Source organism: Vicugna pacos, chromosome 31, assembly GCF_048564905.1.
Source record: "Vicugna pacos chromosome 31, VicPac4, whole genome shotgun sequence".
NCBI classification, from domain to species: domain Eukaryota; kingdom Metazoa; phylum Chordata; class Mammalia; order Artiodactyla; family Camelidae; genus Vicugna; species Vicugna pacos.
The window spans coordinates 16,460,276-16,484,839 of NC_133017.1; the positions used below are offsets into that span (position 1 = coordinate 16,460,276).

A 24,564-nucleotide genomic window follows, 5' to 3' on the forward strand; every position below is an offset into this window, starting at 1 on the left:
AGTTATACCTCAATAAAACTGACAGGAAAGGAAAAACAGAGTATAACCTACAATGAAAAAGAATATGAAAATGAATATATGTATGTGTATGTATGACTGAAACATGTTATACACCAGAAATTGACATGACATTGTAAACTATGCTTAAATTAAAAAAGAAAGAGAGAGAGAGTAGGACACTTAGAGACTGAGGGTCAGAGTATGGATCAGAAAAAAGTATATACATTGGAATCTATATGCACTGTGTGTATACTCATATACACTGAAATCTGTATGTCACGGGACATGTCAGGAAGACAAGAGCCGACATTAGAATGAGCATGATTCTTGAGACACTACATAAATTATGAGGACTTTGTCAAAATTGCGTTTGCCAAGCCCAGAGCATAACTGCATTATGTAATGGACTATATATGACTCTGACATATGGTTAATAAATATTGGGAGGAAAAATTTTCCCCCTCATAGTACAGGAACTATCTGTGTGGGTTTAACTAAGTTAGTGACTGGGAAAGTGAAGATAATGAGCTGGTACAGCTGGAAGCAGCTTTAAAATGAGAGAATTGTGTCATTTCATTTCCAAAGAGACTGAAGAATTCATGACGCATTGGCTGGCTTCCCAGTTATCTGGGATAACTGCTCTGTGGCGTTTTGATAAGGCCCCTTTATGCATAAGTATCCCATACCATGGTTTATTATGCTGTAAGTTAAAGCGTGTCTTTGCACACAGTCATGTGTGCACATCTGGGGTTGTGGTGTGGTGCGAGCAACCTGGAGTTAGGGATGTGATGCCTTGAGTTTTTGTCTCGTACCTTGGCTTAGCAGATGTTAGATCTCTAGTCCTTTGCGCCCCCTACCCCCGCCAAGTCTACAGATTCTTCCTCTGTAAAGGGAAATTCTCTCTGTCTGGCTACCTCACAGGGTTCCTGGAGGATTAAATGGGATTTGACATATAGGAGCACTTTATAAACAGAAGCACGATACACATATAAAGTACTCCACATGCCGTTTTCTCATTCGATACTCTAGCCCCTTGTTATATTATCCTTGTCCTTTGGAAAGAAATGATGCACTAGCACATCACTCGCTGTGCTTCTAAGCAGTGTTGGCAGCATTTTGTGTTGGAATTTCAGCTGTAGACATTCATATGCTTTAGGAGATGCAGTATTAGAATATGACTTAGGTATTCTGCCCTTTTAATTTTCAGAACTGTGAATTTTTTCTTTCTGATGTGATAAAGTTCAAATTGGAACACAAACACATACACCCCACAAAATAAAAACCCACAAACTTGATTCGTATCTGTTCCTTAACTAAAAAATTACACAAAGAAACTATTTAAAGACTTTTGGAGAGCAGTCAGAATATTTCTGGTCATCTTGTGTGGAGGTGTTGGATTCTGTTTCAGACTGTGTGGTCAACCCAGTTTTGGCAGAGTTTGAGGCAGTGTTGATTTCTTCACTGCCCAAGCTAAACCCATGACAAAAGTATATTCATGACAAAGCACATTCAAAAGGATGATCTCAGTCCAAGAACAGTTTTTGCTTCAGTAAAACGATACCATGATGTGGGATGGAGGAATTTGGAGGCCGAGCATTTTTTATTTCTTTGCCTTGAAATTCTCAAGTCAGTTTAGGTGCTGAGCAGATAACTTCACATCACTGAGTGACTTTCAGCACCCCATCTGTAAAATGAGGGCGCTGGATTAAATTACCTCTAACATTCTTTCTAGTTCCCAGTTGAATGGTTCTCTTCCAGAATAGGATCCTCCATTTATTTGTTCTGTCTAGAATTGGCAGAGGCAAGGTATGGTGGCCAGATCATAGGTAGAACATAATTCACAAGGTAATTTTGCATCTAATTTGCATGCATAGGCAGCTCTTGCTTTGCATGGTTCCAATATACACAGATTGCACGCAGTTAACACAATTTAGTAAATGATGTTGACATCACTGCCGTTCATGAGATTCTAGATGTGCAGCTGGAGAAGATTAGTGGAGGTGAACTTAGATGGATGTAAATAATGAAAGTGGTTGTGATGGGAAGGATGAAGCTGTCTTGAAGGGAGTGATAGCAGAAAGCAACTCACATGAGGGGAACTCTTGGAGATATTTTGCAATGTTGAAAGCACAAAGGATAAAGTGGTAGAAGCTTAGAAAGGAGTATGACAATTTGCCAAGCTGTGGAAAATACTCTTATTCCATGTTGCAAGTTCTGTATTGAGAAGAGGCAGCAAGCAGTGTTCAGACTACTCTCAATAAGCTTTTAACAAAGAAATAAACTGCTGTGTGTTTCAGTGTTTCTAATGATCTCAGTGACAGTGTACTAAACAAATATTACTAAAATATAAAATAGTTTTACTGTTTTTTCCCTGTATGTTGTGACAGTGAGAGAATTCTTCAAACATGACATTTTTAAATGTCACAGAATTTTTGCAGTTTTCCCCACTGATTAAGATCTCTTTGCCAAGTTATTTTTACAGTCCTGCCCTCTTGTGCAAAACAAGGCCTGCCTGCAGTTCTGAGGTAGACTGGAGATTTATTTCTTTCTAAACTGATTATTTTAGAAATTTTTACACAATTTTCGAAGGTTACACTCCATATACAGTTAGTACAGAATGTTGGCTCTATTCCCCGTGTTGTACGGTACATTCTTGAGCCTGTCTTACACCCAGTAGTTTGTACCTCCCACTCTCCCAGCCCTGTAATCCCCCCCTCCCCACACTGGTAACCGCTAGTTTGTTTTCTGTATCTGTGAGTCTGTTTCTTTTTTGTTACATTCACTAGTTTGTAGTTTTTAGGTTCTGTATATAAGCCATATCATACAGTATTTATCTTTCTCTGACTTATTTTACTAAGCATAATGCCCTCCAAGTCCACCCATGTTGCTGCAAATGGCAAAATTTCAATTTTTTATGGTTGAGTAATATTCCATTGTGTTTATGTATATACATATGTCTCTCTATATATATATACATATCCCCCCCCCACATCTTCTGTATCATTTGTCTATTGTTGGACACTTAGGTTGCTTCCATATCTTAGTAATTGTAAATAATGCTGCTTTGAACATTGAGGTGTGTATCTTTTCGAATTAGTAGTTTTTTTTTTGATATATACCCAGTAGAATTACTGGTCATATGGTAATTCTGTTTTTAGTTTTTTGGGAGACTTGGAGATTTATATCGGCATAAGCCAAGCTTCTAGAGGGAAGAACTGCTCCCCTTGCCTTAACATTATGCTAGCAGTACCCTTTTTTTCCTAAAAAGTCTTAGAAGAACATATTAGAAAAAGAAGGGGGGATTAGAACCCAAATTCCAACACCCAGACAAGACCACAGTCATTATTTAATATTTTTATCTGTATTCTAAGTCCGTTCCTTTATGGATGTGTAGATTTACACTGATAACATATTTTTTAATTACAGAAGTAGAGTCATAGTATGATTGATTCTAATCACACCTTTGAATTATCCACCAGATCTTTGAGTGGTTTTGCTTGTACATTTCTGGATATACTCTTTTCACAAGTCAGCTAATAATGCCTCGGGAAGCAAGGTGATTCTGAAGGATTTGGGGCAAATTATACACATACACACTTGGTCAAGACTTGTGCCAGGGGTCCCACAGCAGCCTCACAGAGCGTGTTGGCCCTGCAGCCAGCACGGCTCCCCCTGCAGGTGAACCGCCCGCCAGCGTTCTGTCGCCGGTGGTGATCAGAATGGCAGGGATGCTGCCGTTCAGTGTTGACGGAGCCATGGGCCGGGCTTCAGGGACCCAGGTGTGGCCATGGGGAGTTTTTGGTTGGCAGCAGTTGGGCTCACCTAGTGTAATATTTTAATTTGCAAAAGACAGATACTTTTCCTTCATTCCTCACCTCCATTCCTGAAAGGCTGTCTTCAGCCTAGTTCTGTTAAGCCAGAGTGATTTCTTTCTTAAAGACTATTGATTATTTAGATCTGTAAAGAGGAACGAATCCTTCTCTACTTATTGCCCCCGGTATCCAGCTTTTCCTTCAGGAACTGAGGCACCGACAAGGCTGAGGCACTGGGTGGGCCGCACTGACTGCTCTTCTGTCTGCCCCGCGGGGAAAGCCGCCCCCTGAAATGTGTCACTCTCCGTCTTCCTCCCCTTCCTCTTTCTCACTCTTTTAGGTCTTAGTTGATCAAAGGGAGATTTTCAGAAGCACCACATAAATAGTTGCTTCGTAGGGAAGCAGGGGACAGTGAATTCATAGAACACTTAACTAATTATCTCTAGTGAAATGAAATAAAATGGATGAAGAAAGGTATTTGCTAAAGTGTTCCCTAAAACTAATAAACCTTGGGGTTATTATACTCATATCACATAGAGACTGAAAGGGTGTCCATGATACCTTGTACTTCCACAGCATTTAGTTACTCACAACGTCTGCTAAGTTTCTTTCTTTCCCTCATCAGTGTTTTTATTGCAGTCCTTAGAACACCACAGGAAGAACATATCAAAAAGCTTATTGTCTGACTTGTTGAAGCATCAAACAATTGGGCTTTAGCAGAGTTGAGCCTTTGGAACTTAATATTTGAAATTCCAGTAAATCATCATCCAAATCAGAATAGATTAAAAAAAAATTTTTTTGTAGGGAGAGGTAATTAGGTTTATTTATTTATTGTTAGAGAAGGTCCTGGGGATTGAACCCAGGACCTCATGCATGCTAAGCACATGCTCTACCACTTGAGCTATACCCTCCCCCATAAAATCAGAATAGATTATAACCTCAAATGAGACACTGACATTGTCATTTATAACGTAAGCTCTATGGGGCCTTGTCTATCTTTTGTCTCAGTGCCCAGCTCAAAAGATGCTCAATAGAGTATTTGTTGAGAAAATGAAATTTTCCTTCTAGATTTTGGATTAGACCTTTGCTGTTTAACTTAATATCTTTGACTTTTAATTCAGTTTATCAACAGATACGTAGCAGCATCCACTGTGTATCATGTACTGTGCCTGTTGTTGAAGATGCAGGAGTCCTGCATAGGTTGCGTCTATTAAATAAGGGGAGAAAACAACATTCATGCAGTAGTAAACTGTGATTCTGACTCTGAATGTAATTAGGGTTCAGAGAAAGGAAAAGTCAGTGTAGGCTACTAGTGAACTACCTCTGGAAGTAGAAGTAGGTGTTGAAGATATTTTATATTTAGATGAAGGGAAGAGAGCGCGTTTCGGGCAGAGAGGACCAGAGCAAGGGCGGAGACATGGGAGTGAACCCGAGTGCCGTCTTGGAGCGTGGGAGTGGGAGCTGGTTCTGCACTCCAGCTCCCCTTGGGGGTGGTTCAGAGCTTTTCTTCACCTCCACCCCCAGGGACAGAGGATTCCAGAGTCACAGTTAGGACCCTGAGAGAATTTCTCGTGGGAGGGGAAGGGGGTTATACACAGTAATAGTCTACGCCAAGTGCTTTGGGGAGCTTTTCTTCCTTTTTTTCAGTATTCGTGGGCTCTTTTTCTCTCCGAACTCTTTTTTTTCTTTTCCCCTTAGGAACTTATCTCCACCTTGCAGTTGGTGTTGTAAGACGGGGGAAGAATTAGGAAATGGAGACACACATGAAATAGCTGCTTTAGGCCTGCTCCTGACCATCACTAAAGCATTACTTGAAGTTTACACCTAGTCAAGTCCTGTTCTCTAGGTTAGGAAAGGATGGGATTGTCCTGGAAGCCTCAGCCGACAGCAAGAAGTAGACATTTGCCTTACATTTGAATAGCTCTATATCTTTGTAGATACCTTTTAAAAATTTTATTATTTTTTATTTATTCAATTTAGTTTTTAATGAGGTACTGGGGATTGAACCCAGGACCTGGTGCATGCTAAGCATGTGCTCTACCACAGACATTAATATAAAACTATAGTTTTAAGCTTAAAAGTTATAACTCAACTCAGTGCATTATTCCTTATGAGGAAATATAACTTGTAGAATGAATTTCAGAGAAAGCCAGAAATTCCCCCTACCATTCCATTTGCTTTAAAAATCTTTTATCTAAGGTAACAGATGAACATACGAGAGTTCAAAGTAAACGATTTCAGTTTGTGTACATGTAAGAATACAGTATTAATCAGTGAATTTGATTCTTTTGTAGGAGCATACATTGATAGGTTCAGCAAATTCCCAAGATATCCAGCTGTGTGGAATGGGAATTCTTCCCGAACACTGTATCATAGACATCACAGCGGAAGGCCAGGTTATGCTGACTCCTCAGAAGAATACCAGGTAATGTACTTTAATTAGTGTTAATGTCACAGTAATTTTTAAGAGGAAGAAAGTAGATTAGTTTAGGATGGTATAAGGACATTTGATCTTTGTGTGCTTTTGTGTCCACTTAATGAAGATACTCAGTTACCAAGTCCTTAATATTTAATTTTTTAATATCACTTAAACCCATCCTTCCTCTCTATACCCACTACCATGGCCTTATTTAAATAAGACCCCATCAGATCTTGATTGGAACCCCTGCCTGCACCCTAACCTTTCTCTTGGTCCACTCACCATACAGCCAGATGGCTTTCAACTATTTTTGATACAAAATCCCTTACATCCTTCCTGTTTATCTCCTATTCCTCTGCATCTGCCATTCCTTTGGCCAGCTAACTCCTGTTTGACCTCAAGGTTAAGCTCTGTCATTATCTACTTTGATCTAAATTAAGGGCCCCTAGTATATATTCCAAGAGCGCCTTATACTTCCTGTTATGTTAACACTTCACAATTGTGTCCTTGTGGGCTGTTAACCTTCATTACCCTATGGGACTGTGAGCTCTTTAAGGATAAAAACCTTTCTTTTTGGTCCCTATCCTTAGCATGTAATACAGACTAATATATAAATGTTCAGTAAGTAATGAATGAAGAGGCATAACATTATATAAATTAAGTATTTGTCAGTTTGTTTCCTTCAGCTATAAAACTGTCACCGCCCCTTTTGTGTAAGTGTCTGTAACTGTCATAGGTGATGGTTAACTGACTTACATTGATCTTCTGAATGTTGATTCATCATTAGATAAAAAAAATCATTAATATCCTCACTAACTTCATCTGTAAAGTCTTTAAGAATCTGGAAGCTGTCAAGCTCATGGTGAAGGATACAAGTGAGAAAAGGGGAAAAAAAGGAGCCTGAGCTGGCCTGGCACTGCCAGCTCGGGCACGCTTCTCTCCTTCCAGATAATCTCCCTGGCACCAGCCCCGGGGAGGGCTGCTCTGAGGCTGGGAGACGAAGCGGGCCACATAACTTTGTTTCAGCAGAGACAAAATCCAGGGTCAGTGCTCCACACACAACATGCTGAACACCTTCTCCCAGCCAGTGTGAGTGACTGTTTCACCAGCTGCAACTTTATCCTCATCTCCCCTCTATAGATAAGATTTTTGACAAAATACCATAGAATTACTCCTGTTCCCTGATAGCTCCCAATATATACACAACCCCCACCTCCTTATGCTCTTTCCCAAGTTATCTGGCTGAAGCCAATTCCTGCAGCAGGTCCCCCCAGTCCCCTCTCACTGAGACACCCCGTGCCTCCTGTGATGTCTCCTCTTCCACTGTGTGTAATCGACCCAACTGGTTCAACTGTGGGGATGTTCCTGGTGGTCTTTGGTTGGAGAACGTTGACACCAATTTCCTCAAAGTCATTGGAAAGCTTGAAATTTACAGTTGGCAACAAATACTGTCCGTTGTTTTTCTCCAAGTGACAGACTGGCTTTGTCATTTTCAAGATGTCTGTGGGGAGGGTATAGCTCAGTGGTAGAGTACATGCTTAGCATGCATGAGGTCATGGGTTTGATCCCCAGTACCTCTGTTAAATTAAAAAAAAAAAACTAAACCTAATTACCTCCCCCTCAAACAAACAAAAAGTATTAAAAAAAAAGAAGAAGAAGAAGAAGAAGAAAATGTCTGCCAGAAAACCGCTTTGTGTAGTCATTCTGCTTTGGTTTGCATCAGCACAGTGCTTTGCGTGTACTTCTCATTTAGCCACCTGAAATGTTTAAGATGTGTATTCAAAGGTCAGGATTTACTAAAAACAATAATTTGCTGCTTCATCAAGGGCCTTCTCAAATGAAACATATTTTAAAATCATGAATGCGTGGCAGTGAATAATCCAGTGACAACTAATAAAAGTTCGATGCTGCTGCCCAGGTGTTTGCTCACACCCAGCGGTCTTCCTCCTTGCCGATACGAATGTCAGGGCCATGGAAAAGGGCGGCTTAGTGCTGTTATACGGATAGCTTTGATCCTGGGGACCCCGTACAGACCGCACCTGGAGAACTGTTACTGTAGTCATGCTTTTATTTATTAACTGCTGTAGCTTTAAAAAAAAAATAAGCCTTTATATGTGCTTGCCATTCCTCAAACTCCTCATTGTATTTAAAGGATTTGTGTCCTAAAGCCTAAAATCTGCTAATTTTAGTAGGTCCCCTCTTGTCATAACTCTGGTTTTCTGAGCTTGTGTTTTGAATGATCAGACTGTAGGAGCATAGAGACCAGTTACGTTCAGTATTCAAAACCCACGTGGTAAGTGAACTCTGGATAGAGAGTGAAGTAAGGTGTGGTGTGTGTGCACATACATCACAGGTAACTGGCAGCACAAAGCTAGGGGAGGGCTGTAGGAATTTAAAGAACGTAGGATACTGTAGGCTGGAGTGACACAGGAAGCAGGAGCCAAACCGAGCTTTTGAGAAACCAAACTGAGTGAGACTCGAGGACGGGGAGGAACGGGAACCCTATTCCAGGTTGTAGGATGGGACTGAACCTCGATTTGGAGGAAGAGTCAGTCATGTTTAGTGGGCAGAACGTAACCTCACCCCCACCCTGGTTTTTTTTTTTTTTTTTTTTTTTTTTTTTTGCTCATGTTGCAAATTCACTAGAAGAGGGAAAGGAGGAGATAAAGAGGGTTTCCTTTTGTAGGGCCTTAAATGTCAAGGTAAAGAACTTGACCTTTATCCTGTATCTGAGCAGATGAGTCATTCAGTAGGAGAGAGGCATGATGACACTGGTATTCCAGGAATGTCAGTCTTTGTGGTATGCATGATTTTCTATTTATTTCCTGCCCCTCTAAAATTTTCCCTTAATACCCTTGTCCCCATCATTCTTCTGTTGAACTCCATTTCTAAGATAAGCAGTCAAGTCGGTCTTATACATCTTCTATATATTGATAGGATATGGACATTTTTCTATGCTATAGGAAGTTACAGAATAATTTAACATAGGTCTCATTTGTTATCCTGATACCTGTAGAGACTTCTGAGTTTAGTTGATTGACGTCTCTTTTTATCCATGTAGATTGGACATACTTGTTTTAGTTACACTGTTCACTGCTACCATCTTTTATTATTGGCTGTAATGGTTCCATATTTACTCCTTAACATGCTATATACAAGAATTTAGAACTTTGGAAAATAGAGGATAATAACCTATTATACTTGGTTCCGTAAGCATTTTAGGTAAATCAGCAAAGAAGTAAATACAAATAATAAAATTCACCAACGGCAGGTTTTATTTTGGGGAATTGATTTTTTTTTCCTATATTGCACTGAAAATTAAAGGAGAAAAGATGAGAATCACTGTGCACATCCTTGCCCTCTTCTCCCCACAGAACATTTGTAAATGGCTCTTCTGTATCCAGTCCTATTCAGCTGCACCACGGGGACAGGATATTATGGGGAAACAACCACTTCTTCAGGTAGGATGTTCGTGGCTCTTAAAGAAGGAGATTATTGATGGTTATACTCTGAAACAGAAGTAAACTTAGTGCCATGAAAATGCTACATTGTTTTGTGCGCATATATATTTATTCACTATATATATATATATATATATGTTTGTTCACTATATGGCTTGAGCCCGAGGGACATGTGAACAGTACACTCAGGGAAGTTACTGTGTTTACTTACATGTTTTTTTTCTTTTTTGTTTCCCAGTGGAAGAATATTGTTTTGCCATCTGGTATATGAACGTATTAGTTATTTTCTGACATGCTTATCTTTTTATTTTTTATTATTATTTTGTAAGCAGTGGTTTTAGTTTCCTTATCCATATAATAAGGTTCATATATCATTTAGGAATGCTTTTAGCAAACTTGGCTCTGATGGCTTAAACAGATAGTTTATTTCTCTGACAAAACAAGGACTCTGAAAGAAGACGGTTATTGGCATTGGCTAAGCCCCTCAAAAATGTCGTGGCAGAAGTGTTGTCATCGTCTTGGCTTTTTCCTGTGGCTGTGCCGCTCCAGGCATCAAAGCAGCAATTGGGCACATAGAAAGAAAATGAGGTGGAGGGGTGGCAGGACCAGCCCTGACTATCCTCTTGGATCAGAAGAAGCAGAAGTCTTCCCAGAGTCCCCGGCAACCTTCCACTTAAATCTTATTTGCTAAAATTTGCCTCTCAGCTGCAAGGGACGCTGAGAAAGAAAGTGTCTGACCTGGGACTGCACACCTTGTTTCCCATACAAAACTGGTGTTGGATTGACAAGGACAGGCAGGCTGGATAGAGTGTGAATAAAATCCTGCTCCATTCCACTTCCTGCCGCTGTGCTTCAGTTATCAGACTGACTGGATCCTTTGCTCGTGGGCCAGTTGCTGTTTTGATTATAGAAGAAAGAGTAGAGGAGTACAAAGTGTGTGGGAAATGTTTTTCATTCACTTGAATTAGTTTTCATCTTTTCCGGATATAGGCCCAGGAGTAGGATTGCTGGATTGTATGGTAACTCTAGTTTCAGTTTTTTTAAGGAACCTCCATACTGTTTTCCACAGTGGCTGCACCGGTTTACATTCCTACCAACAGTGTAGGAAGGTTCCCTTTTCTCCACGCCTTCTCCAGCATTTATTATTTGTAGACTTTTTGATGATGGCCATTCTGGCTGATGTGAGGTGACACCTATTTGTGGTTTTGATTTGCATTTCTCTAGTAATTGGCGATGCTGAGCGTCTTTTCATATGCCTGTTGGCCATGTGCATGTTTTCTTTGAAGTGTCTAGGTCTTCTGCCCATTTTTAAATTGTTTTTTGTTTTTCTAGTATTAAGTTGTATGGGCTATTTGGACCTTTGAGAAATTAACCCCTTGTCAGTCACTTCACCTGCAAGTATTCTCTCCCATTCTGTAGGTTGTCTTTTCGTTTTGTTGATGGTTTTCTTTGCTGTGCAAAAGCTTGTAAGTTTAATTAGGTCCCATTTGTTTATTTTTGCTTCTATTTCTATTGCCTTGGTAGAATGACCTAAGAAAACTCTGCTACTGTTTTATGTCAAAGAATGTTATTGAAGTCTTAAGCCATTTTGAGTTTATTTAATACATGGTATGAGGGAGTATTCTGACTTCATTGATTTACATGTGACTGTCCAGCTTTCCCAGCACCACTTGCTAAAGAGGTTGTCTTTTCTCCTTTGCGTATTCTTTTCTACTTTGTCAAAGATCAATTGACCACAGGTTGGTGGGCTTATTTCTGGTCTGTCTCTTCTGTTCCATTGGTCCAGCTGTCTGGTTTTGTGCCAATATCACACTGTTTGTGACTGTAACTTTGTAGTATTGTCTGAAGACTGGAAGGGTTATTTCTTTAGCTTTGTTCTTTTTTTTTTTTCCCCAGTGTTGCTTTGGCAATTCTGGATCTTTTGTGGTTCCATATAAACTTTAGGATTACTTGTTCTAGTTCTGTGAAAGATGCCATGGATAATTTGATAGGGGTTGCATTGAATCTGTAGATTGCTTTAGGTATTGTGGCCATTTTAACAATATTAACTCCTCCAGTCCAAGAGCATGGGATGCCTTTCCATTTCTTTGGATCATCTTCAGTTTCCTTGATCAGTGTTTTATAGATTTCAGGGTGTAAATCCTTCACTTCGTTGGTTAGGTATATTCCTAGCTATTTTATTTTTTGATATGATTTTAAGAGACTTTTTTTAACTCTCTCTTTCTGATATTTCATTACTAGTGTGAAGAAACACACCAGATTTCTGTTGTTAATCTTGTATCTTGATACCTTGCTGAATTCGTTTATCAGTTCTCATAGTTTCTATGTGGTGTCTTTAGGGTTTTCTATGTATAGTATCATGTCTTCCACATATAATGACAATTTTGCCTCTTCTCTTCCAATTTGGATCCCTTTTCTTTCTTACTCTTGTCTGATTGCTGTGGCTGGAACTTCCACTACTGTGTTAGATAGAAGTGTGGACATGTTACGTTTCTGATTTTAGCAGGAAGGCTTTCAGCTTTTCACCGTTGCGTATTACACTGGCTATAGGTTTGTCATAAACAGCTTTTATATAGAGATATGTTCCCTTTCTGCCCACTTTGGTGAGAGTTTTTTTTTATCATCAGTGAATACTGAATTTAATCAAAGGCTCTTTCTGCATATATTACTCAGTCATAAAAAAGAATGAAATCTTGCCATTTGCAGCAACATGGATGGAACTAGAGATTATCATACCAAGTAAATCAGAGAATGACAAATATCATCTGGTAACACTTGTTTGTGGAATCTAGAGGATAATAATGAACTTATTTACAAAACAGAAACAGACTCACAGACATAAAAAACAGTCCTATGGTTACCAAAGGGGAGGCAGGGTGAGGGATAAATTAGGAGTTTGGGATTAACAGATACATACTACTACATATAAAACAGATAACAAGGTCCTACTGTATAGCACAGGGAACTATATTCAGTAACTTGTAATAACCTATAACGGAAAAGAATCTGAAAAGGAATATATCTATATATACATATGTATATGTATATCTGAATCACTTTGCTGTACACCTGAAACACTGTAAATCTCCAATTAAAAAAAGCCCTCATAGTTTGAGTTAAGTTGATCTTTCCACCATTATCTCGCACAACTTCTGCTATTCTGCTATACAACTTTTGTGTGTCTCTGTGTTGTTTTATTTATAATTTCTCCAGAGATTGTAAGAGTTTCCACTCCTTGTGCCATTCCTCTGTCCTAATGCCCTGCTTTCTCCTTACCCTGTAGGGCTTGGCTCAAGTGACTTCCTACTGGATCAACCCTTCCCCTGCTATTCCAGTCTGAAGTGGTCCTCAGCTTGTTGCGTGGCCTTGTGTCACACCCTCTGTGGTCATTATTTGTGCACTTGTGTGTGTTTTAGTTCTTCTAGAGCAGAAACTTCCGAGTACAGTGATTGTCTTCTTACATGGTATCCCCTTGGCATCTAGCAAATGCCAGTACTTAATGAACGGAGTGAATCAGTGCATATCTTTAAGAAATACTCTTCTTTCCCCTCAAGACTTAATTTGCCTAAAAAGAAAAAGAAAGCAGATCGAGAGGATGAGGAGCAAGACACATCCATGAAGAATGATACCAGTTCTGAGCAGCTGGATGTAGACGGAGACTCTTCCAGTGAGGTGTCCAGTGAGATCAACTTCAATTATGAGTATGCACAGATGGAGGTAACCATGAAGGCTCTGGGCAGTAATGGTGAGCAGTCCTGTTTGTGTTTTAGAACCTTTTAAAGTCGGTGGAGTGTTAGAGATGTTGACAACTGAGACTTTTTTAAATGTTAGCAAAAAAGTTGTTGTTCTCTGTACTCACTTCTTTTGTGTCTTTGGTTTTAATTTACTATATTTTATAATAAATTAAATTTTCTTCTGCCTTGATATGCAAATCACTGCAAACTTTGTTCTCATTGATAGGATTTCTAGATTTGAAACTTGACTGCCACTGACTTACGTAGTGGATTTCTGGAGCATTCCCTCTATTTTAGGTTATGAATAGAGCATACAGTAGACCTGCTTTTCCCGTGCAGAAGATAGTGTCGCATGTATCAGACAGAACAGATAATGTGATCGGTAATTGGGAGTAAGGAAAGCTAAGCTTTTCCAGACTGTCTTTATTTTATTAATTAGGATGACAAACAACGTAACAATATAGAACAACGTTTGAAGTATACTGTGTTGTGCAGTTTTAACCTTTTGTTTATTATTTGCCTTAAAAAAACTTGTTCAGATCCAATGCAGTCCATACTGAACAGCCTGGAACAGCAGCATGAAGAGGAGAAACGGTCCGCGTTGGAGCGCCAGCGGCTCATGTATGAGCACGAGCTGGAGCAGCTGCGGCGGCGGCTGTCCCCGGAGAAGCAGAACTGCCGGAGCGCAGATAGGTTTTCTTTCCACTCGCCCAGCGCTCAGCAGCGACTCAGACAGTGGGCCGAAGAGAGGTAGGTGGTGCGTAGGGCCCTTGTCACACGTGTGGCATGTGCTCGTCACCCTGAACCCACTGGGCAACATACAGGATGGAAAAATCTAGACCTTAAAGTGAAAATGAATTATATTAAAAGAGAGTGTTACAGCTAAGAACCACTTGGCATTATGCCCCCCGCCCCCATTTTTGGAGAAAAAAAAAAGGCAGGGGAACTGTCAATTTATATTGATTTATTTAAACAGTCCCTGTTAGGTGCGTCCCCATTTTCAGTTTGAATGGCTTTCGGATTTGAGTAAATAAATATTTGTACTTAGAAGTTATACTTTATCATTGTATTATACTTTAGGTTCTGAAGCTTGGGTAGATGCTCTTTTAAAAAAGGAAAAAAAGGTGGTTTATCAGGTAGGTATGCATGGTGCCAATGAGACTTAGATTGCAAGTTTGATCTCTCTGTGGGCTGATTGGCATTGCACTAAATGTCTCATCCATGATTACAGGTCATATTTAACTAACTTCTCGCTCTTCAGAGTTGGTCGGCAGACAGACAACATTTCTGCCACCTGCAGATTGATAGAAATGTAGTGTTTCAGGCTCCCCACCCCAGACCTACTGAGTCTAAGTCTCCAGTTGATCAAGACTTCTGGGTGATTTATATACACAGTCAAGTTTGCAAAGCTCTGCCCCAGTCTCTGGCCAGCTTCTTACAGGAGCACGTGCCGGTGCTTGTCACGTAGCCCGCGTTCAAGTGCGTGCATGGGTCAGTGTCGGTGATGTATTCCCTGTGTGCAAGAGACAGTTGGTAAGCTTCGTTCGCAGTTTGCATTAACATTATGTGCTATGTAATATTCTGATGTGCTGCTTGATGGTTATCTGCCTCTCCCCACCTTTTTTTTTTTTTTTTTTTTTTTTTTAAAGAGAAGCAACACTGAATAATAGCCTGATGAGGTTGAGGGAACAGATCGTCAAAGCCAATCTGTTGGTGAGAGAAGCCAGTTACATCGCAGAAGAGCTGGATAAAAGAACAGAGTATAAAGTAACCCTACAGATTCCAGCCTCCAGCCTCGATGCCAACAGGAAGGTGAGGTTGCCGTTGATGAAAAAAATGGTATCATTGGCTAAAACTGCTTCATGTTTCACCAGTGTTATTTGACCCCTGGTGGGTTTGCCCTCGTCCCCATCTGTACCCTCTGCAGTCTGGGTCCTTTTGTACGTGTCCTCTGTTGAGCAGAATTTACTTCCATTTCTCTTTGTGCATATATGTGTTTTATCTGCTAGAAATATCCTCTTTCACTGCCTGCACCCCCCACCCCCCAGCTCTACCAATTAATTTTACTCAACTCCTATTTTCAAACTTGTTTAGATTATTTCTGAGAAGTCTCTCCTGATGAGTCTTCCCCAGGTGGTTCTTCCCTTCATTCTCTGCCACACCTACCCTGACCCCTCTGCCCCAGTTGTGTTCATTTTACTTGCAGCGTGTGTGTCAGTTTCTACCTGTCAGCAGTTGGCATGGCAAAACTTATCACACATTGTTTCACGTGGATTTTCATGATCACAGATCTGTCTCTTTTTTCTTTTGTATAATGTAAGAAGCCTAATAAAATGTAGGGGTAAATACCATCAGAATCTCCCATCCTTTCCATTCGGTTGTTTTCCTTTCTTGCTTAAGTTCTTTTATAGTTCTTGGTCATGTTAATACATAATTTTTGATGGATTAGGAAGAGTCTTGCGTTCAGATAAATATTTACAGGGGTCCTTGTGCTTCGTTTCTCCCACAGTACCCAACACAGCACAGCTTTAATGAATGCTTCTTGGGTGTTAATTTGATAGCAAGGACCACATCTTTCTTCCTCCTGTGGCATCATAGCATCAAAGTTGATGTTTTTGCATGGGGTAGATACTTGGCAAATACAGTGCTTAATGTTTTTCGTAATAAAGATATTGTGACACAGTCATTACTCTCTGGAGAATTATCTTTAGATATGTATTCTGTGTGTGGCTTGAAAGATTTTACCCACTTAGAACTTTATTTTCCTTGGTGGAATTTGGAGGGCAAATTGATGGATGCATTGGGACTCGCAGACAGACAACAGTAGGAGAAAGCCAGTCGTAGACAGAAGGTCCAGGGCTCAGCTTCTTCTAGAAGACTGAGAAGAGCAGGAGCCGGTCATCTTCCTTTCCGTAGTGTTTAAGTTAAAGAAACAGAAACCTGAACACTTTTCTCGTTGAGCATGACTGTCACCTTGTTCCGTGTATCCTGGCTTGGGCTTGTTGGAAGGAGCAACCCTGCCTCGGGGGCAGCCAGGTGAACACCTGGAAGTGACTTTGGGCATCTCTTTCCTTCCAGCCACCTGGGAGTGTGTTCATGGGACTGCTCCTGTTCCTGGTAGAGATGACACGTTGCTGGAGTGGAAGTAGCTGTTGTTAACAGGTGGCTACTAACCCCCTCCACTATGACTGATGTAAAAGATAGTTATTTGAAGATTTCAGCCAGAAAGAGGACCTAGACAGGAAGTATTTCCTAAGGAGATGATCTCCCTTAACTCAGGCTGGGTCTTGTTCTCTTTTATCTAACAAAATCTTTTTTGTTGTTGAGGGGGGAGGTACTTAAAATTCTCTTAGTGTCTTGTTCATACTGTGAATGCCATTGTTCCGGTCTCACTCCTGCCCTTGTGCTCACCTCTCTCTGGTGCTTTTTGATGAGGGGCAGGCATTTCTTTTTTCCCTTCTTCCCAGTCCTTGTGGTTATTGCAGGAGGGCCAGGTCACAATGCCACGGCATCTTGCTCATGGCGATTTAGTTCCAGTTCTCGCGTTCTCCCCTGAAACCTCTTCCTCCGCCCCACTTGCAGAGCACTAATGAGACTCCCGTATTCATTCCCCAGCTGGCTGAATATGAGGCAGAAGGGCCTTTACAGTACGTGAGAGGATGGTAATTTTTGAATTTCAGGGTTCTAAAATCTTTGCTTCCTAACGTAAATTCTGTTTCTTTGGAAACAATTATACGCAAGACATTAATGCAGTGTTAGTGACTTTCACATTTCTCTAAAAGTTCTAAGTAGACATTTCAGAACAGTTGAAAAATTTAGCCAGTAAATCAGCTGATTAGATCCCTGATTGGTACCTCTCTGGAGGAGATGAACAGGAGCAGTTTTATTTTCTACTTTGTGATTTTAAAAAGTTAAAAAAAATTTTTTTTTTAACATCAAAACCACATTGCTTTTCTAAGCTGGGAAAACTTCAATGAGTACTTTTTTTTTTTTGAGGTGAAATTCACCTAACATAAAATTAATTATTGTGAACAATTCAGTGGCATTTAATACATTCACAGTGTTGTGTAACCAGCATCTCTGTCTAGTTCTATACTGTTTTAATAAAAAAAAATTCAAATTATGTGTCTTTGGAAGTTGGTATCATTTGTTGCCTCCAAATGGGTAAATAGGATACTTTTCACAGTTTAGTCTTTTAATCATTTTGTGTTTTGTACCACATTAAGATACTACCCATTCAAAAAAATTTAAAAATTCAAACTTTTGAAAGGTTAACTACCCATCCCAGCAAGCTTTCCCTTCCCCAGGGCTTATAACTCTTTTCCTACCACTGATGCTCTTTGGTCACATGATGGCCCGAACAAAACATCTTTGACTTCCTATTAAACATGGTCTACTGTTCTGGATTTGAAAGTTAAATTTAGATTTATATATAAATTCTGATTGCAGGTGAATAGAATGGCATTGTAGTGAGCTTGTAAGATTACTTGGAAGTTTTGCACTGAGCAGATTAAAGAAGGATACAGTTTCAGTTTTAGTTGATAACATTGGACTGGAGGGTACAGGATGTTCAGGGTTGACTTCCACGACATGTAGATGTCTTTGTGTTTCATATTCTCACTCTATCTTTGCAGCGAGGCTCTCTCCTTAGTGAACCTGCAATCCAGGTGAGAAGAAAAGGGAAAGGAAAGCAGATTTGGTCTTTGGAAAAACTGGACAACAGATTGTTGGATATGAGAGACCTTTATCAGGAGTGGAAGGAGTGTGAAGAAGATACCCCAGTAAGTTACTTGAGAAAAATTCCCTGACAGTCATAGAAGGAATAACACAGGAATGCCCATATTAAGAAAGAACTGTTCATTTTTCCAAAATATGTTGTTTTATAAATTATTTACTTTAGTCCTTTAAATTGTTTAGCTAATAAGGAGCTTTAATAACTTGTTTTTCAGGCATCTTCTTTTGTGTTCTCTGGGTTTCTAGTAGAATCTGCATTCATTCTGGGTTCTGTTGGTGTTACATGAATCTGTCTCCCGTGTTGGACTGTGGTGTGTGTGTGTGCACACACGCACATATGCAAGGGGAGGTAATTAGGTTTATTTATTTAATGGAGGTACTGGGGAATGAACCCAGGACCTCGTGCATGCTAAGCATACACTCTACCACTGAGCTCTACCCTGCCTCCTGCCCCAACAACTGTAGTTTTATTTAGGACAGAGACCATGCTTTATTATGTCTCTTCTTATATCTCAACACATTTAATTTTGCAGATAATAAATCTACAACGTCTGCTTTTTGAATTGAACATCAGTGGTACCTTAATATTTATACTATTAGGAACATATTTTGAAGGAGTTTGGATCCTAAAGTAGGTGCCATAGATCTGAATGCTGGTCCTCTGTCCTCAAGTTGCAAGTTTTCTCATCTAGGTCAGCCATGTGCTTGGACATATTTAAGAGAGAAATAAGAATTCTGTATATTTTTACGTATTTTCAACACTGCTGGTCCTGTTTCCACATGGAGTTGTTTACTTCTTTAGCCTCTTGTTTTGTGAAAGTGTTTAATAAACATGACTTCTTATAGTCAGATGACATTTTTCCTTAAAAAGTTGTTTTTATTTCCTTCTGTATTCCTCTCCTATTTCAACTTAGAAATGAAACAATACTAATAACAAATAGCAAAAAGCAAATCATGCTCCTGTAAGGGGGCCGCCTCTCATGAGCAGCAGTGTGTCTAAGGATTTGGTGAAACAAGTGAAATAGCTGTGACTGAAAAACGGAGAGGGTATATAGCTCAGTGGCAGAGTGCGTGTTTAGCGTGTACAAAGTCCTGGGTTCAATCCCCGGTGCCTCCATATAAAATAAATAAATAACACCCCCTCCAAAAAAAAAAAACCCAGAACAGAGTACTTTCATACACTCTTGTGCTTTTTCTAGCCAGTGTATATTTTCTCTATTTTCATGGCAAGGTTTCTACGTAAAGGGGAAGAGATGATTAAAGTAATGATGTGTTACTGGGATTGCTGACCACCACTAACTGGCCGTGAGGGAGTGTGTGTGTGTGTGTGTGTGTGTGTGTACCTGTGCACGCATGTGTAGCACAGTGCTGTATTTCAGCTAAGTTTGATGACTTCATTAGATTGCATCAAAAAGTGATAGGTTGAATTCGTTTATTTGGAGTGATTTTCTGAAGTTGTGTTTTTTGAACACACAAGGTGATCCGGTCTTACTTCAAGCGTGCAGATCCGTTCTTTGATGAGCAGGAAAACCACAGTCTCATCGGGGTGGCTAATGTCTTCCTTGAGTCCCTCTTCTATGATGTGAAGCTACAGTATGCCGTTCCAATCGTCAACCAGAAGGGAGAGGTTAGTGTCCGCCCCATGCCTTGGATCCTGCAGAGCATAGTTCAGGAGCAGCAGGGTGGTGGTGGCACACCGTTACAGTTTTCCGTCAGTAATGGCAGGCACTGTTTATGTGCATTATTCATATCTGTGTTTCCGTTCTGCTTGACGGTGATTATTCCAAGTACTTTGAGGAAAAGTAACTGTTAGAACCTGCTATGCCATTAACCTAACCACTTGGCTCTAAAACAGAAGAAAGAACAAAGTCTGGAAAAAGGATCTGCTTTTGCCCCGGTTGCTACAGGTGGCAGGCCGGCTGCACGTGGAGGTGATGCGTATCAGCGGGGACATAGGGGAAAGAATTGCTGGAGGTGACGATGCCGCCGATGTCTCCTTTGAGAAGGAGACGCAGGACAACAAGCTTGTATGCATGGTAAGTCCATTCCCATTTGGAAGCGGCAGAAGTGTGGCTGATTTGAGGATTGTTTGTATTTAGATGGTAAACATTGTGTCCTTCTTCAAATTTTGAAAATATCTGTCTCTAAATAAATCTTCAGTGTTTAGTGTTCTAGTCCACATTGCATCCTATGTCCTGCCTGGGTACCACCACACCCGTCCTGTGGAGTCTGGGATATGTCACCTCTTTGCTCAGGACCATTCTGCTCTAAAATCATATGAATTTATGTTTACTCGAACTTCTCTGTAGAGAAGCCATGTTTTCCCACAAGTTTCCTCCTCCTGTTGGGTTTTGTGATGCCCTCTGATGCTGGCGGTGTTTCCCAGCCCTGGTCCTGTTCCTAAGCTCCTGCCGAGCTGTTTTTCCACGTGTTTTGTGTTTCTTCTTCAGGAATATGCCTTTGCTTATGCTGTTCCATCATGTTCTAATCCCAGACCCGTTTCTTTCTGTTCTTCCTGTGCACACCGTTCGTAAACTGTGTGTTGAGTTACCTGTGAGACATCATGCCAGGTGCTGGGAATAGGAAAATGAACAAGACAGGATCCCCACTCTCAGGGAGCAGCCTGCGTAGTTGATGCGTTGTGTGTAGGGGACACACAAGTGAACAGAAGACACCGGTATTGTGCAATCTATGTGCTCTGAGGGGGTAGACAAGAGTTGTTCTGGGACACAGAGGAGAGACTGTTAATTAATGCAGATAGTAAGATCTGAGGACTATTTCTGGAAGAATGTGCACTTGAAGGACAGCATATTATGGAAAACTCTCTGTAGGGCGCTGCGGTACTGTCTTGGGTGGGTGCTGCGTGGATGTCAGGTAGGTCATCACCTTCCTGGGCTCGTGTGCAGTCACGTAGGTGGTGCCACCTCGTCACTCACTGCGACAGTGAAACAGTCCCCTCAGAGGTTTCCACGCACACCGTAGTGGGTCAGTACGCTGTGGGTTGAGAACCACCGTAGGAACCAGTGAAAAAGGTTTTTGAGGAGAAGAAATCAGCAAGGGGCTTAGAAACACTGTATGAATGAAAAGGAGGCCGTTAAAAAGTGAGATGAAGGAGGCCGACACTTAACTCTTACTCCATAATCTCTCCCAGGTCCAGTCTTGTGTCTCACTAAATATTTCTAGAATCAAAATTGATTTTGAAAGGAGTCAGTTAGGCATCAGCTGCAAGGTATGGGGACACTAAAGCAGTTAGCTGGACACTTTCTGTAGATCTTTGCATAGATTAAGAAGGCCTCAGATGTTTGTCAATTACTTCAGTATGAGGGGGTGAAATTCTCAAATTACTACAAGGTTAATCTGTATTGTACTGCACTTGACTTTGGGACATTTCTTTGAGCTTATATGATTATCAAAGACAGAGACATAGCCTTGTTGACTCCATAATGGCCCACTGTCAAGGGGGGTGGACCAGAAATGCCATTGTGTGAGAGTTGCCGTTAGTGAAGTAACCTAAGAGGAGATTGTCTCACTTGGGAAATTTATCTTTGTCACTGGGTAACTTAAACTTTTTAAAAAAGAAATGAAGTTTAAATGTGTCAAGATCTTTTTTAATGGAAGATAGCAAACATATAGAAAATCAGTGAGAAAAGTGTCCCCAAGTCCCATTCACTCTCCTTCGACGGTTACCAACTCACGGTCAGCCTTGTTCCGTTCATCACACAAGCTGCTTCTCCGCTGTCCCTTCGGTGGATTATTTTGACGCAATCCCAGACATCATAGTTCATCAAGAATAGTTTGGTATGTATCCCCAAAGGAAGAGTACTTTAAAAAAAAAAAACACAACCACAAACCAGCCATGATACCATAACAAAAAATTAATCCTTTTTCAGTATTGTAAAGTATCCAGTTTCGTGGGTTGTCTCCGCTGATGTGTCTCTAGTTTATTTTATATTTTAATCTCCAGGCTCTGGCCCTTGTGCTTGCTCCCTCCTATGTGTGGCGCTCGCTCGCTCTCACTGTCACCCTCACACACACGCGCGCACACGCGCACACACAAACACAAACACACAAACTATAGTTTGGTTGTTGTAGACACTGACTTGTGTTTTCTCACAGTCTGGATTTTGCTGCTTGGTATTATTTACTGTGTTAAGATGCATTTGCTGTAAATTGGGATCCAGATATAAAGGTGATGTATGGGAAAATTACCCTGCTGTCAGCACTTTTGCTGTCAGAGGTACAGTTTGTATCAGGAAGGCCAGGCCAATGCTCCGTTCTCTCCCTTTATTTACTGATTTTCAAAACTATGAATTGGTTTTCCTAGTAATATCCCAAAGTGACCGGTGGGATGTTTGTTTTTAGTCTTCATATCATTATGTGAGCTCTTGGATTTAAATACACTTGATGTGCTTGGTGCACTGTACTTACGACTCTATCAAAGCGCAGGCAATCTCATCTTCGGCCCGTGGGGTTGGCTCTGAGCCCTTGGACAGAACCTGACCCTCAGAGACTGCTGGCTCTGCTACTCTGGGGTGTGATGCATCCTGGACGTTTCTTGTCTCAGACCTGGAATCAGCCATGTCTCCAAGGAACTGGATTCCTTTCGGTGGGAAGTAGTTTTTAAGAGACCATATTCTGAGCTGTAATAGCCTTTTGTGTAAAAGAAGGAAGACAAATAATAAACTGTATGACAATAAAATATTGGTGGAAAAAACAAAACAAACCAGTCTGGGGACACTTAAGATATCGTGGGTGATAAGTATCACTGGCCTATGAAGGAAGACTGGATTTATTTTTCTGTGTTGAAAAATAAAGTGTGCACATATTAACATACTGATCATTCTAATTACATTAAGTAAAATTCATGTATTTTAAAACCCCAAACAACATCAGTGTCTTCTGACATTCCTGGGCCCTGGTCTTGAGCAGCGGCAGGTTGAAGCTGGGGGTATTCTGACACCTGCTGGTGATTTTGGTTTCTGTGTGCAGGACCTTCAGCAGACAGCCTGTGCTCTAGACACTAAGATATTCCTCGTTCCTGATGGTCTTCATTCCTGGCAGTCTCACTCCTGTGGAGCTGTCTGCAGGGGAGAGTTCAGCATATGGAATCTTGCGTTCTTACTCATTTCAGTCTTAAAATTGAGATTGATTTCTGAGAAACAAAATTAGTTTGCTGGTGGAATTCAGTCACAAAGAAGTACACATTGAACATGCATCCACTCAGTGCCTGGCAGTGTTTTCATTCACTTACTTAGTTGCTATGGTTAGTCCTCACACGAGTATGGTTGGTAGCTGTCCTATTTCGTGTAGGAGAAAAAGCTAAGCCTAAGAAAACTAAGAATTTAAGTAATTTGCTCAAAAATGGAAGCTAATGAGTGGCAGAGATTTTTTATTTAGAACCGTGATTCCAGAATCTTATAATCTTCCCAAATACCACACTGCCTCATCTTAAAGTGTGTATATATATATATACACACTTTATATATATATAATAAGCATTTTTAAACACTTAATGAAGAAGGGATGGTTTTTAAAATTTAACGCAAAATCAGTTGCCAAATACTGATCATTCTCTTTGGTTTGGACACATAAAATGTGTTAGTCAGTCTGTCTTTCGTAGCCTGTTAGGGAATTGCTATCTAGATGTTTGAAATTCTTGTTGCCATCACAGGAAAAAATAACGCTGGGAGTTCCCACCCATCACTTACCCATGATGTGCCTGGAACAGGAGAAAGGAGCCATCTGCTTTGTGTGATTTTCTGTGTATTATTAATACTTCCTGAAGCAATAAGATGATTATAATCATGATTTCTGAACTATTTCAACTTGTGCCACATATTCAGATCTGTTTTTGTTTAATTTATTAACTGGAGGTTTAGAGTGGATCACACAACGTGCAGGACGTGACCAGGTGCAGAGTGTAACAATAGCAGTCATAGGAAAATTGGCCTCACTGAGTATAAAATCAGGATTTAGTTTAGTTTAATTAATTTTAGGATTTAGTTTCTTTTAGTTGGAGGGATTTTAGAATGTCGCTATGTATCACAAAAATTCCAACTTAAAAATCAACCTGGTGCCGCCTGCTTAAAGAAATAGGTACACTGTTTGATTGCTTTAAAGTCTGTCATAGGCTTTTCTTCTGGGGGCATTTGAGTCTGATTAAACACATATTTCTAATTGCACATAGTCATCACAAAACCCCGTACGCTGCAGTTCAGGGCACGTTTCCTTTGATCCAGCTTTCCTCCCTAAATCTGCACAGAGAAGGTGTCAGTAAATGCCGGTGCAGAGAATGGTCAGCAGTCACCATCTTTCATCTCCTCCATTCAGTTCTCCAGTCTTCAGAGTATACATTCCTGATACTTTTAAAGTTTTCCAAAAAATGCTTCAGTAGCATTCCACTT

The 24,564-nt window shown here is 40.4% G+C and overlaps 1 protein-coding gene across 2 annotated transcripts in view; it reads left to right on the plus strand.

Moving 5' to 3' along the window:
* The window catches only part of KIF13B (kinesin family member 13B), a 165,529-nt gene that overhangs the window by 83,948 nt on the left and 57,017 nt on the right, over nt 1-24,564 (plus strand). For both annotated transcript variants that reach the window (XM_072952758.1, XM_072952759.1), the window contains exons 14-21: nt 6,107-6,237; nt 9,606-9,692; nt 13,247-13,437; nt 13,966-14,176; nt 15,076-15,238; nt 18,061-18,207; nt 19,638-19,787; nt 20,068-20,196. In XM_072952758.1, the coding sequence (XP_072808859.1) occupies nt 6,107-6,237; nt 9,606-9,692; nt 13,247-13,437; nt 13,966-14,176; nt 15,076-15,238; nt 18,061-18,207; nt 19,638-19,787; nt 20,068-20,196 (1,209 nt within the window). The remainder of the gene's footprint in view (nt 1-6,106; nt 6,238-9,605; nt 9,693-13,246; nt 13,438-13,965; nt 14,177-15,075; nt 15,239-18,060; nt 18,208-19,637; nt 19,788-20,067; nt 20,197-24,564) is intronic.